Raw genomic sequence first — 16,058 nt, 5'->3', positions numbered from 1 at the left:
GAAAAAACTTAAAAATAAAAACAATTTATTTGAAAAAAACGTACAAAAAATATTGGCACATGCTATGCATTGTTTTAATGACTCAAGTCAAAGAGAGAAGGACAAGCTCAATTTTTACAGCACAAAAGTTTTTATAAATATTTATACATTATAAACAGTTGTTTTCGAGATGAGAGGTCACTAAAATGGGCATGGTACTTCTCTCCAACTCAGGCACTGGCTGCTCCTTGGGTTGAACCTCATTCCTTGGGGGCACAGGAATGATTCTCTGCTTCCGTTTACGTGGCATAAATGAAAAACCTATAAACGACATAAATTAGAAAAAAAATTGACATTTCATAAGAGTGCTGGGGCAAAGTAACATGACATTATAAAAGTATTTTTAGATTTAGGAGCAACTTTAATGGGATGCCAATTAAAAATTTCATTGGAGATAATAAAAATTTGAGCTTCATTAAATAAAATAGGATAGTGAAAATACACCATGGGGTACATGTAAATTACATGCTGTATTATAAAAAATGGAAATTTCTACAGAAAAATCAACACATTTCTAATTTGCATCAAGTTATTTTTCTTTTTAAAAACATTCATTTCTTTGAATATTGCCAAGTGAGTTATTGAAAGCCGTGGCATAGTGAGCTTTAAAATTATGTGTGGTGATTAGTGACCATTAATTGATAATTATTCAGAAATCGTGAGATGCGGTCTAGTGTGATGTAGGTTTCAGAAAAACATTGGCACTCTCAACACGACACGCAAGAATGGCACAATTACCAGAAGACAAACACTTTGAGCCCTGAAGATGATCTCAATAAAGATCGAAACGTTGGCACAATAAAGAAAATGTTTTTCTTAAACTTACATCACACTAGACCGCATCTCACGATTTCTGAAATTATCTAAAATTATGCTTATGATAAGTTTCCAGTGATATAGTTTCAAGTACCATTCCTAGATCATAACTACATCTAGGAGTAATCCAATTAATATTGTCCTTCTCTTGTGCCCTGGGATATCTACCTGTAGTTAGAGCAGTCTTATACAGGAAAATGGTTTTAATTAATAAATGTTTTAGTGTAAGGGGTAATTTTATTCTGCGTACAGCCTTCATAGTATAAAGTTTTCAAGCTATGTCATAGATCTTGGTGGCGGTGGATTGTAGGAGGCTTTTCATCTGTGGTGGTCTTCTTGAGGTGATTTAATCTATGAAATTAGGTGATTGATCTTATTGCCGAACTGAACCGAGAATTCGGAAAGCAGAATTGTATTGATGAGCTAAACAAGTCAACTACAACTAACTCATCTTGTGCCTCCACGTACTCTATCCTGCTGATTCCTTACTTTTCTCCTGAGTCTGACTTTCTGACCCTTGGTCTCTGGTATCAGCAGTCTTACCGCATCAGGTTGCAAACCTTGGATGGCAAGACCTCGGGGAGTGTGGACCCCCTTTATCCCTCCCGATAATATGCTGGAAGAGACTTTATTTTCAGTCAGCATGCTCCATATCATAATTACAAGCTTTGATTATCAGTATATTACATACAAGAACAAGAAAAAATATTAATATATGATAGCATATCGTAGTCAATCAAAGAAACAAATAAAGCAAATATCTCAATGTTCCAACCCTCCATGAGAACTTGAAATATCATTCTCCTGGCCAGTGAAGACCTTGACCTAATAGCAGGGCAAAATTATAGTTTGGGTGTTATTTGAGCATAACACAGCATAACCATAAGATGCTGGGCTGTCTACTATGTTGAAGCAATGGATATAGACATTCATTCTACCATGACCACTGAAGAACACATGACAGTATATTATGATTTTTTTTCTGCCAAGATGTTATTAAATGGTTTTGTTTTCTTCTTCCTACAGCGTCTGCAAGTCAAGCCTTAAGAAGTATTACAATTAATTAAGGTTTTTAGTTGAGATGAAAAAAGTTAATGGCACGAGCGGGATTCGAACCCACGATCTTCGGCTAGATACGCTGCTGCTCTACCACTTGAGCTATCGTGACCTCGATCCACTCGGACATCAACTTCCTATCTCAACCCCACCTGAGTTTTCCCTCCTTTTTGCCATTTTTCGAATCCCGCTCGTGCCATTAACTTTTTTTCATCTCAACTAAAAATCTTTACTGCACTTGATTTCTGTCTCCTCTTAATTAGATCCATTTGTGATTGTCTTCCAGGCACAATTTATTTTAAAAGTAGATTTATTTATGCCTATTTCAGGCTCGGCCTACAAATTTGGTAAATATTTGATGTCTTTTTAAATGTATCAACATTAAATGTCCCTTCCAGATAATATATAAAAGGTTTCTTGTTGTAAATTAGGGTTTTGATGCAGTTATGAAATGAACATCTCTTGAGAAAACATTACACTGCAATTTTGACAAGTTTTATTACTTCAAATTTGACATTTTACCTAAAAGATCAACATGTATTTTGCCAATATGCAAATGTCAGTGCAATGAATTAAATTTGATGGACAATACTCGAAAACGTGATTTTCTGTAGCGTACAGGTTTGTTTGTAGCAAAAAATATTTATGATTTGTTACATTCTTCCACACCAACTTCCTCCTCGAACCCCGCGAAAACAGGGATCAGATAACGCTGGAGATCACCGACGGCTCTACCAGGCGCCTAACAATTATCGGAAGTGTTTTTGCAATAATTTCTCAACGGCCAAGCGAAAGCAAAACTGGCCGTGAATTAAATCATAGTTGCTTTCTATTCTTTTAAGAAATGCGTGGAAAGTGAACGTTGCGGGGCTTAGAAAAGATAAATGGGCGATCCGTACGATCCGAGGAGGCGTCACAGTTCGCCGGCTAAGGCCAAGGGTCGCAAATGTCCGATGGAGTGCAGTGAAAGTGACTACTAATTGTATGTGGGCGTGGGTAATAGCCCTTTTAAATTCCAAAACCGGCCATATCTCACTGTTATGCGCTTAATCGGACGTGTGTTGTTTATTGGCGATCATCCACGAACAGGAATGTAAAGAATACTTTGTAAACAAGGAACAGAAAGTAAACCTCGACGAGGAATAAATCGGGTTGAAAATATACACGTGGATATTGTCGGGTATATAATAATAGTAATAATGCAAACAAATTTCTTTTGGAGAATCTCAATTATTAAAAAAAATATTTTAAGAAAGATGTTATCCCAAAGATGGAACCCTACTGTACATCAATAGGATTAAACAACAAGATGCACTGAAAACCTGACGAGGAGATGAACAAGAACAAAGGTACAAGAAAATAATGAGAAGCGAGAAGTACTTAAGTATTCCGGCGTACATGCTTAAGTATACAGGCAAAAAACACGTGCGTTCCACTAACAACATGTTTCGCGATTGCGATACGCAGCAAGGGTTTTTTAGTCGGTATTGTTTTGGAGCTATGTGGCGGGTGTTGATGAGTCAGATGGATATGTAATGAGCGAGTTGAGAGTACACTGTTACTTGTGGTTGGTGTTTGTTGCTTTCTCCTTTAAGGCTCCTCTATGGGCCAACACAGGGCAATACATTGTCCGTATAGGCCATGGGTAACATGGTCTCAATGGCCTATAATAGTTGCTTACTTTTCCCGTTCCGTGATGGCTATCGAGGTCGAGGAAATCGCTGCTACAGCTTTGTGTTTGGCGAGGGTGTATAATTGCTATTTACATGTTATTGACAGAAACCTTGACAGAAACAAACAACGGCCGATCAATGTTGGCCCAGTATGTGGACACGGCACGTATGTACTGCGCACATTTTTCGCTCATATTGTCCTACTTTGATATGTCTAGTGAGACCGTTCCTAAAACCAATGTTCCCCAACACCGTTTCCACCCTTTGGCAATATGGGCCATTTACAAGCCATCCCCCTATACTCAATGACCAACTATGTTGGATCATGATGAAGAGGGGCCATTACAACTGAGATCTCGTCGACGAGTCGGCATTAGTGCCTACGAAAAAAAGCCTTAAGGCCTGATCAGTAGAGGTGCTGCAAGTTCTTTGTCCGCCTTGAAAATCGGAAACTTTGTTGAACCATTGGTGGTACCAAGTGAAATCCATTAACCACAGACAGTGACCACATAGAAAAGATAGATGGTGGAGGGAGGAGTGTGTTGTTCAATCTTTTTAGAAAGATAGTTCCTACTCAAAGCAAATTGTTTTCAACAATCATGATTTCGAGCCTACAGCTCATCATCAGGTTCAAGGAACTCTACAACGGGAGACGTGGTTGTAGAGCTTTTTCAACCTGATGATGAGCTGTAGGCTCGAAACGCGGATCGTTGAAAACAACTTGCTGTGAGTAGGAACTATCTTTTTGAAAAAAGACCACATAGTTCCCCAATAATGGAGACGACAAACGCCAATGAATAAAAGAGTGGCATGTTATTTCAACCTGGTCCCCTCCAGTCATTAATCTTCTCAAGTACATAATTACATGGGAGTCACAACTTTAATGACCAGGGTTTTGTCATTTGTGGTGGCTCTGAGAAGGGTAGGTGCTCTTTTGGATCTAGTAAGTGCCGTTGAGAGTATTTATAAGCCAGATGGATTTGATAGCCGATTTTTGTAGTTAGCGCAGGGCCTCGAACATCATCAGCCACGTGTGCGATGACTGGAGCTGTTATGAGGATGTGTTTTTTGTAGCTGGTACTTGCGGTTTGCTTCTTGAGAGTTGAGATCTCGTCGTCTACTCTATTCTTTAAGTATGTAGAGCCCCTCTTATATAGAAAGGCGCTGAAAACTAGTGGAAACATAAATTAACCACCACAGGAAGACACCACAAATGGAAGCTTTAAGAAGCGAAAATAGACGAAGCAAAAAAACAAAAAAGGTGTGTTTGGTATAATATTTGGTGCAAAATTCCGAAACCAACATATAACATACATAAATGAAAAAAAGCCGCGATGATGGTTGTGTTTGTAAAAATCAAAACCTAAAAAATTAGAAAATGAAGTTCCAAAGCTAACAAGACCATCGTCAAACTATGTAAAATCGACCAACCAAAAAACACTCCACCAGCAGTCTATTAGATAATGTAATTGACAATCCTAAAGAAAACACACTTATGAAATTAGAAACGGAGTTGAATTTCATTTTTGTAACTTACGTTTACAATATTGCCTTCTAAGATCACTTGACAAACTTTTATAACTGTTCATCGAAATTTATTATCACTGCCGACTACTCTCTCTGATCGCACAGCCAAATGTTTTTGACGACTCCCTACGTAAAGAGGAAACAATTTTGGTACGTCTAAGAGTAAGACATAGTAGGTTTACCCATGATGACAAAGGAACCTCATCCGATTTGCTCAAGCAGTCAATAATTACTAACATTCAAGCACATCCTAACGGAATGTTTTCTATTTGAGGTGCAGAAGAATACATGTATATATGGTGACATCTTGTTTGATGACAGGTACTACTTCAATTCCTAAGGGTAACTGATTTCTAGAAAACCAGGGCAATAGTAACATTTCTTTGGTAGCACTCAAATTGAGTACCACTTGCGTACTGGGTTGCCTGGCTGTCGCCAGCCGTCCGTTTCTCCTTTTTCATACCACCCTTATACCACTTTCATACCATCCCTTCAAAAGAACATTATGACCCATAGTGGTTTAAAAAAGTTGTGCTCAAGCCCTGCGCTCGATCACCAAGCATCACTTATAAACTGATCGTGACTTTGAAATTTATTTCTCTAGTTCACCTGTCTTTGCTAGTATATATATTTAACCGGGTAAAATAATAATTTAAAGAATTTTATAAGTCGCACCAGTCATTCGTATATAATTTGTCTACATATCGTAGCTTAATCGTTTTACACACTTTCAATTTTGGGCTGCCATGTGCGTCTTGCAATATTTTTTTTCCGTTTCTTATCATTTTAGTCTGTCTATTATTGCAGTTTTTCTGACCTAGGCTTAAATGAATGGATAGACAAGTTCGATCACCTAGTATAGTAGTCGTAAAATAAACTACCCAGCAGATCTCACGAAAAAATTTTCATTCTTGAACCAAACCGTTGAACCAAAAACTTAAACATACTCCAAAACATTGTTACTTTGAAGTAAAGTAAATAAACCTTAAAGCTTACAAAAACTTAATTTGCGTACCCGAAACTGTTTAATTAAATCCTTTCCAGCGATATTGAAGTGGGTATAAGTTGAGAGTTAATGCGATAGAATTTCGAAATGCGGCCGAGATAAATTCCAATATGCTAATCTTATGTTGAGCCTTCTGTTACAATGGAAAATCGGATGATCCTAGGGAAAGTTGCCGGCCTGGGTCGATCTTCCATAAAATTCCACGGAGGCCCAAATCCTTAGGTGAATTCACTTGATTTTTTCTCATTTTTATCGTTAAAGCTTAAAAATAATTTATTTGTTTAGCTATATTTGACTGTATTTAATTCAATTGATATGTCTATATTTAAAATCCTGTATCATAATTATTATTTATAAATATAAATTATGCAAAATCAGGAAACAAAGAACTGTCAATTTTTTTTATGTAAACATATTGCGGATGAATCTGNGAATGCAGGGCCGCTGGATTCGAACCCGGGACCTTTACCTTACAGTGATGAGCGCCGTGTCAACGCCTAAACCGTTGCGGCCACCGACGCCCCAAAGGGCAAATTTTACAGAGTATTTTCACGTTTTCATGTCGACTTTTTACTTCAATAAGGATTCTTTTTTTCTGTTTTATTCCTTTTAATTAAATCGACCATCTAAATATTTTCTTGCACCTTGTCGACTTCTCAGCGCTCATCATTCCCTCCGTGGATTCTCGACTGTAATTCAACCGCCCATAATATTTGCCAAGTTTCTCCTTTTAGACGATAAAACGCATTAAAACTGAAAACCGGATTCACATGCTAATTATAAACAGACGTGCAATATTTAACCGGGTATTGCATAAGGCATTAACGAAGATGTTATTCCAATAGGCAGATCGAGAAGGAATTTCGTGAAAATATAAAAATAAATTGCTGAGAAGGTTGTGTTTTTATTGCTTTAAACAATGCGTAACATCAAAAGATAAAACCTTTGTAAAATTTTGTACAGATTATCGGCCAAAAGAAGGCCCCTTGCTAAAAGCGAAGTTTTTTTTGGAGGAAATCTAAAAAGTTCAATCCGATTCCGCTTTCAATAAAAATGTTCGAACGGGTTCGAAAATGTGGCGACTTCCGTTGCGAGTTCGTAGACTAATTGACCCTCTTATAATAAATTTATGTTTTGTAACTTCCTACTTTTCTCGCTGGCCTTATGAACTCCGGCCTCGGGTGAAAGTGGCCGCCTGCTTCTTGGGCATCGCTGGGTCATCTTTCCTTTCCAAGCAAAAACATTAGATAATTAATGGATAAAATTAAAGTGGAAAGAAAACCTCAACATATTCTAACATTTGTATACGTCTGAGTCTAATTTTTCAGAATCCATGCTTGTTTGCAAAGTCTCCGACAAACCATATGGCTGTTTAGACTTCAGAGACAACTTTTTCTCTCTACTTTTCAACTCTTTATACCCTAAGAAAACCAAATGTACAAATACACTTACAGAGCAGATAAGTACGTTTCACCTTAATTTTTCTCTTACCTCGACTTCAATCTGTCAATGATGATTGATCACTGCTAAAGAGACCTTTCATGTACTCAACGCATACCTTTTCACCGGTAGTTATTAAGCAAGAATTAATCATTAAATAAGTGATCCATTAAATGCAGATCGTTTGTGTGTAAAAGTAATTAATTGTTAACTAATAATAATTTCAATCCATATTTATTAACATTAAAAATCACAAGAGTTGTTGGTCCTGTCATAGTTATGTTTCTGTGGAGACAAAGCGATTCGAATTTGATTCACATAACTTTGAAACAATGAAAAAATTAACAGGAAAAAATATAATAACTAAATAGAAAATTAACTAGGCGCTCCAAAATTTATGGAAAACAGTTCGATGCCCTAGTATGTTGCACATTTTAACCCTGATATAATCTTCCTGCTTCATTTATTTTAAGAAACAGTTAACATGTAAAAAAAGACGATAACATCCTGTGCTCTTTCTTTTCTCACACGGTTACGTGAGTTACACGGTAACAGTTCTGGGGTTAAAGACCTAAAAATCCCTATGTAATCTGTAAAACACATGTGAATAGATCGTAAAAGCGGTTGAAACAATAAAACTCAAACAATCTGGATAAAGTTATGGTCTTGATGAAAACAGGAAATTCAGTTGTTACCGCCGAGCTTTCGACCTTTTTTAAAGTCATAATCAGGGGTCCTATATTAATTTCGCATTATGAAAAACATATTTGTAGAATTTATTTAACAATCAATATAATATAATAACTATTCACTAGTTTTCGTGGTCCGCTTGACAATTAATATCATTCAATTAATTAAGGTTTTTAGTTGAGATAAAATGGCCATAAAATAGCAAAAAGGAGGGAAAATTCAAAAGGTGGGGTTGAGATGGGAAGTTAGTGTCGAGTGGATCGAACTTACGATAGCTCAAGTGGTAGAGCAGCAGCGTATCTAGCCGAAGATCGTGGGTTCGAATCCCGCTCGTGCCATTGACTTTTTTTATCTCAACTAAAAACCTTAATTAATTATAATATATTAATTGGTCAAGCAGACCACGAAATTAGTGAATTTAATGATTTGGAATGAAGTATACTTCACTAAAGCTCTCCTTGGCTATTTCATTTGTCGTCGAGAATCCAATCCGATTACACGACATTTGAAATATGGCAAAAAAAGAGGGAAAATTCAAAAGGTGCGGTTGAGATGGGAAGTTGGTGTCCGAGTGGATTGAGGTCACGATAGCTCAAGTGGTAGAGCAGCAGCGTATCTAGCCGAAGATCGTGGGTTCGAATCCCGCTCGTGACATTGACTTTTTTTATTTCAACTAAAAACCTTAATTAATTGAATAATATTTAACTTAAAAAAACAATCTTGGTTATGCCCACAGATTGTATTCAACTCAATACTACATTACAGCTCTTGGCACTGGGACTGAGACGGTCTTCAAATTTGAGATCCTTGTTAAGAAAAAAAAAAGTCAATCTGTCAATCTGTAGACATAATGAAGAATTCTGTTCCCTGATGATGACCATAAAATAGGTTATTAGCAGTAACAACTAAATTTGCTTTTTTCTTCAAGGCCATACTTTGATCTAGAGTGTTCGGGAGTGAAAAGTGGTCGATACTGAACTGAAAGTATAAAAAGAAGTACCTGGCAGCTGGCCTGAGGGTCCGGAATCATCTGATGGTGCATCAGTTTTAGAGGGCACTTGAAGCTCGTCGGAGGGATGGTCTTAAGCGTCGGGGTGCCTGTGCTCGGCCGTGGAGTCGCGTGGATGGCGTTGGCCGAGGGGAATCTCGCTTGTTCCAGTGGGGGATCTTTGACCAAATCCTTCCGGACGTTCTTCCTCGTCTGACGGAGGATCCTGTTCCCCGTGTCGTGGAAAAGAGGGCCGAAGCCGGCCCACAGCTGAAAAAACATACGTGAGGGAACATATTTGTTTTTAAAACACAGACAACGTAAACTATCGGTCTATCATTATATTTATTAAAAAAATTAACACATGCTGTCTTTGTATAACAGGATCCTTGCTGACAATGATAAAACTACGACAGATACTTTCATACCAAATATGCATGATAGAATCACTAAAAGTAAAATTATAAAAAACAAGACATTGTTTCCTCTTCCATGAATACTCCAGAGGGTTGACAATCAACTTGTCCATTTACAAATTAATAATATATCCTACCTCTACTCAGGTACTGCAATCGTGAAAATGCGCTCTTCTCTTCACTTTTAGACTGAAGTCCAAAGAAGCAGTGGGTTGTTAAAACGGAATCAATTTCGTTGTTTTTTAAATTTCCCACTCTCACTAACCCTAAAAATAATAACATAACAGCACACTGCTTCTATGAACTTAAATCTAAAAGTGAAGAGAATGGAGCTCGATGCAACTCCCTTAGTACTTGCGAAGAAATAGGGATGAGCGCAATACCAGACTCTCTGTACGTAGTTGGGGAACGAACAGCTGATCGACCTAATGTGTTAAATCTGTTCTATTTCAACATAGCTCTAGTTGTATGGGCGTTTCCCATCATTTTGGTCTGTTTGATATATATCGGCATTTCCCTATAGCTGGCTTTGTTGAAAATTTAGCAGTAATTTTGTTTATTTAAAGTAAACGTATATAACATTTTAAAGTTTGCTATAGCTTCATATTTTCCTTTTGATCATTCTATCCTCGATGTTTTGGACTGTCAGATACGTTTCGGCTTCTCGCCATCTTCATTTCTGGAACTGTATCTTTGTCTGAAGATGGCAAGAGGCCCAAACCTATCTGACAGGCCAAAACATCGAGGATAGGATGAACTAAATCGTAAACGACCAAACTACTGGTTCATCACCCCGTAAATACCATGGAGAAATCTCACAAATAGACCTAGAATAAAATATCCTTTTATCTTCCTTGTAGGGGCCGTCGGTGGCCGCAATGGTTTAGGCGTTGACACGGCGTCATCACTGTAAGGTAAAGGTCCCGGGTTCGAATCCAGCGGCCCTGCATTCAAACCCGGCATATTTATAAATGGGCTTTTTTCAAAACCACCGGCACCCCAAGGGTTGATATAACCTCTCCTGTTGAAAACCCTCGTAAAAAAAAATTAATTAAATATCCTTCGTTTGACTCTTACGTGGGATCAGCGATTTTAATGAAACAATTTTTGATAACACTAGGTCAAAAAATATTAGACTTGTGTCCCAACATGCTTGCCACAAAGCCGAAAAATTGTGTATGCAAAGTACAATCAAATGAAAATAGATATATAAAAAAGTTACAGAAACGAAAAAAAATGCTTCGAATAAAATAAACAAATTTTTTGTTTGTTTGGACCACTCTTTATAAAACGCTTAAATTTTAGACGCTTAGATTTTCGTAGTAATATGAAAATAGACATTTTTTGTCTAGCAGCAATTTTTTCCTCGCCGATAATAATATAAAAACTAAAAGTTGTTGATGAAGGCTTAAAGAAAACATAAGTAGATAATACCATGGAAATAGGACAAAATGGGATATATGGGTTTTTTAGTTAAAATGGTTCCAGCTAATCCAGCTTGAAAGTTTAAAACCAATTTTTCAGCCTACTTTACTGAAAACGTCTCGAATCGGCGAATTAATCTGAAGTGAGGAATTGAAGTGGTGCAATGCCAAAACGCGTATGAGTAGTTCAACAAATCCACAAGTGAAAACGGAACACATAAGTGAGCCGATGCAGGTTCAGCATAATCTCATTTGTTTTGTTTGCCTATTTTGATTATATCTTGTAGTGCAGTTTGAAAATATTCAGAGGTCTTATGAATTTTTAAGTGGAACACTGGGTACTCACGAGTAAAAAATCTCTCGGTGAATCCAGCTCAAAAATGTACATTTTTTGATAGCCTTGCAAATTATTATTTACCGGCTTTAAAGAGTGCTCAAAATGAATTTGATAAAAAAGTTTTTTGGTCTATTTTACTGGAACTTTTCATATATCTGGTCTCAGTTGTAACATTTGATGTATCTAATCTCATTTAATATCCTGAGTATTATTTTCATAAGTGAAATAAACAATTGCAATTCATAGAGAAGAACGAATTATTCCGAAATCGTGAGATACGGTCTGGTGTGATGTAGGTTTCAGAAAAACATTTTCTTTATCGTGCCAACGTTTCGATCTTTATTGAGATCATCTTCAGGGCCTGGGATTTACAAACATTGTTTACAGTTAACATCTAACGGTCACTAATCACCACACATAGATAAGAACCTTGAAAAACATACATAATATAGGAAGAAAACGACTTTTTTTAAATTATGTACTTAAATTTTTCTTGGGCCCTATCGCCTACTAGGAACTGGGAACACGGGTCCAATATTTTTTAACCGGGTATCATAACAAAAAGTATAATTAAAATCGGTGATCTTATGCCGGTAGGATTTTTTTTTCTAATTGTATAAAGGTAATTGTTTAAAAGGACGAGACTAGTCTTCTAATATTATAGATCTAATTTCGTTCAAATTGATTTTGTCTACTGCCTCTAACTTGTCTCTTTTATAATATGTGGGACATTAAATCAATCCAGATTAATCTTTAATTTTTAAGTATATAAGTATAATCCTTTAAAGGACAAATTGATTCAATCATTCTTCTAAAAGGAAACGATTGGACAAATACGTTAAAATTGGGGCTTTATCCACTACGTGTCTTGTATGCATTCAATATACAATATCAATTCAATATTCAACATCTACAATCTGAGATCAGATGAATTGAAACAGCATTTCAGTTTTAAGTGTATAAGCATAATCCTTTTAAGGACAACAATAAAAGACAAGAGGATTGGAATAGTCTTCTCATAGGAGGTGATAGCTCAAAGGTCATTGAAATGTTTACTCCTCGTCTCATCGGAGATTTTAACGCTGGTAAAGTACGTAGTAAATAACACTAAATAGAACCAAAGTGTGTAAAGTTTATCCTTTAAAGGACAGTGTTAACGTGTTTGTAAGTTTGTCTAGTTGTTTGTCAATATGTCTCTCTGAGATTAAATCAATTCAAACAATCAAACAAAACAAAAGCAACAAAAAAGATAAAGGTAATTCTTTAAAAGACAAGATGATTGAAATATTTCTTCCTCAGAGGAAGTGATAATTTATATTCCTTCGAATTGAACTTTTCAGTTATTATTTGATATATTTTCAACCTTATCTTACTATCATTAAATCCATTCAGGTTCGTTTAAATTGTGAATGATAATTCCACTCCTTATTTCTTCGGAGACTTTAACGCTGGTAAAGTGTAGCAAATAATTCTGTACATCACAGATTAAATTGAAAAAAAAAATATTACTTTTTAAATTTATGAGTTTAATCCTTTAAAGGATTAATTTTTTGTGGATCATAATGTAGTTCTATGTATTTTGGCTTATCTTTCTTGTGGTATGTGGTTTTTGGAAATGTTTTTTCAATTGAATTCTTATACTATGTATCTTCGAATGTTCTTCCTCAGAGGAGGTGATAGGTCGTATTCCTTCGAATTTAATTTGTCATATTTTCAACCTTATCTGCCTGACATTAATGTCAGGTTCCTTTAAAAGTTATTATGAATGGACTCCTCGTTTAATCGGAGACTTTAACGCTGGTAAAAAGTAGCAAATAATTCTGTACATCACAGATTAAGTAGAATCAAATCGTATTATTTTTTAAGTTTAAGAGGTTAATCCTTTAAAGGATTAATTGATTTGTGTTAACTTTATGTTTAGATAAAAAGAAGATTGTGCCTTCTTTTCTCATCATATTTGAAGAAAAAAGTAATCTAAGAAAAATCGAACCACTTTCAACTTCCTCGGGATATTTTATTCTAAATAAGGACAGATTAATTTTCATGTTTTTGTGATCCTTTTAAGGTCATTGCTCATGGGTTTTCTGATCTGATCGCGAAGCTAAAACGAGTTCAAGACTTCTTAAAACCCCTCCTGATCCTACTGATAGGAACCTGCCAAGAATGAAAATTAAGGAGAAATGGCATAATCGTCTTTTCAATAAATTCACAATTCAACTTAAAAAGCGGTTCTCGTGCGATAATACGAAGCTTTTTCCCAAGTTTTTCTGTACTAAAAAGATACATAGCCCGGTCAGATACATGTCAGACCAATTTTTTAAGGTCAGCAATAAAGGACAAGATGATTTGACTAGTCTTCTCATAGAAGCTGATAGCTCAAAGGTCATTCAAATTGAATTTATGGTAATATTTGTACTGTTTTCATTCAATGTAATCTCTCTGAAATTAAATCAGCTTAGGACAATGTGTTTTTGTAACTGTTGAAACTTAATCCTTTAGAAGACTGGATGATCCGATTCCCCTTCTTTTGGGATATATTAACGTAAGTCAGAATACGTTAAAAATGATCTGTAGTGGCAGTTTGTCTAGTTGTTTGTCAGTATATCACTCTAAGATTAAATCAAATCAAACTATCTTCTAATTAAATATGGGTAATCTTTTAAAAGACAACGTTGAAATAGTTCTTCCTCAGAGACGATGGTAGGTTATATCACTTCTAAATTAATTTGTCCGCCATTATTTGACACATGTTCAACCTTATCTGCCAGACATTAATTCAATTCAGGATCCTTTAAAAGTCATTATGAATGGACTCCTCGTTTAATCGGAGACTTTAATGCTGGAAAACAAGTAGCAAATAATTTTGTAATAAATCACATATTAAATCGAATCAAACAATATTTTTTAAGTTTATGACTTTAATCCTTTAAAGGATTAATTGATTCTGGTTAGCTTTATCTTTGAATGAAAAGAGGATTAAGCCTACTTCTTTCATCATATAAGAAGTAGGAAATTATCTAAGAAAAATCGAACTATTTTCAATTTCCTCGAGACATTATCTTCTGAGGAAGGATAAATTAATTTTTATAACTCTGTGATGCTCTGAAATACATTACTCAGGAGTGAAGACGTTCCTAATCTGATGAAGACGTTGAAACGGGTTCAACATTTCTGAAAACCTCTACTGATCCTACTGACAACTGTGGGCTATGTCTGAACCAGCTATTCCTTTACCGAGGAACGTAAGTTCATTTTCAACATAAATTTTTACCCATTATTTGGTATATTTCCAATCAACGTAATCTTACTGATATTAAATAAATTCAGAACTTTTTTTACACCGGATAATTCGACTGTTTTACTGAAAGCATCTTTTCGTTTTGGTAACGTTTTATATATCAGATCGATGCTTCAAATTATTTTCTTATCCTAGGTGGAAAAGATAAGTTGGCTACATAATACCTTTAAAATAAGAGCGAAAAAGGTAAATCACCATATTTTTTCCGGACTGCGTCCGTAGTCACCATTTGTCAGTTAATAGCCATTTTTCCATAGTTATCATTTATCACGTAACGTCAATTAATCATGTCCACCTTAAAAATTTAATTTTGTTAGAGCCTTTGTTTTCAAAAATTCCAAATGCATGTCATTGTTAACCAGCTACATATATAAAAAGTTTTACAGATCCATATACGTTATTATTAATTGCCACAACTAATTTGGACTTATGGTAACTACGTGGATCTCCTCAGAAAAAAAGGGTTTAAACAAGAAAAAGAAAAAAACAAAATTTAAAATAAGGTTACGCACGTGTTCATGTGGTCGACCCAAGAAGAGAAGAGAGAGAAAAAATCTTTTTTTTTTATCCGAGAGGTTTTTTTCCTCGCGAAAACTCTATCTTTTGTGGCGCCCTTTTCCAAAATTCTCCAATACATTTATTATATATGTTATGAATCTCACAATCTACACTCAGCTGAGATAAAAAATATTAATTTAGGAGAGATCAGAAGACAGAAATCTAAAAGCACGTATTTACGTGGTCGACCCAAGAAGAAAAAAGAGAGAAAAACTCCTTTTTTTATCCGAGAGGTTTTTTCCCGCGAAAACTCTATCTTTTGTGGCGCCCTTTTCCAAAATTCTCCAATACATTTATTATATATGTTATGAATCTCACAATCTACACTCAGCTGAGATAAAAAATATTAATTTAGGAGAGATCAGAAGACAGAAATCTAAAAGCACGTATTCACGTGGTCGACCCAAGAAGAAAAAAGAGAGAAAAAATCCTTTTTTTATCCGACAGGTTTTTTCCCGCGAAAACTGTCTATCTTTATGTAGTGCCCTCTTTCAGTCTGGCGCCCTTTTCCAAAATTCTCCAATACATATGTTATATATGTTATAGACTATAAAATAAATGCCCGGACATTATTTTTGTCAAAGTTGACGTTGGGTGTTCAAAGTTGACTGGCACCATTCCGATACGTGTCTGAGTAATTCAACTAACCGCAACTGTACTCGAACCGAATAAGTAACCTTCCGGTTCAGCATGAATACTTTTGTCGTAAAAACATTATTTTTGAAGGCTGTCTAGAGATAATGTTTGTCGTATGACATTCTCGTTTAGAAATCTTGAAGCTAAAAGCAAG

At 35.7% G+C, this 16,058-nt stretch overlaps 1 protein-coding gene across 1 annotated transcript in view; it reads right to left on the bottom strand.

Moving 5' to 3' along the window:
- Positions 1 to 10: 10 nt before the first annotated feature.
- Positions 11 to 16,058, bottom strand: part of LOC106661086 — a 70,882-nt gene continuing 54,834 nt past the window's right edge. The window contains exons 3-4 of the mRNA XM_014384237.2: positions 9,248 to 9,505; positions 11 to 300 (exon numbers count right to left, since the gene is read on the bottom strand). Coding sequence (XP_014239723.1) covers positions 181 to 300; positions 9,248 to 9,505 — 378 coding nt within the window. The 3' untranslated portion in view covers positions 11 to 180. The remainder of the gene's footprint in view (positions 301 to 9,247; positions 9,506 to 16,058) is intronic.

The sequence above is a fragment of the Cimex lectularius genome, unplaced genomic scaffold (genome assembly GCF_000648675.2).
Source record: "Cimex lectularius strain Harlan isolate CLEC.00 unplaced genomic scaffold, Clec_2.1 scaffold39, whole genome shotgun sequence".
Taxonomy (NCBI): Eukaryota; Metazoa; Arthropoda; class Insecta; order Hemiptera; family Cimicidae; genus Cimex; species Cimex lectularius.
The sequence above is the reverse complement of the archived record's forward strand: the minus strand, read 5'-3'. Positions and strand labels throughout refer to the sequence as shown.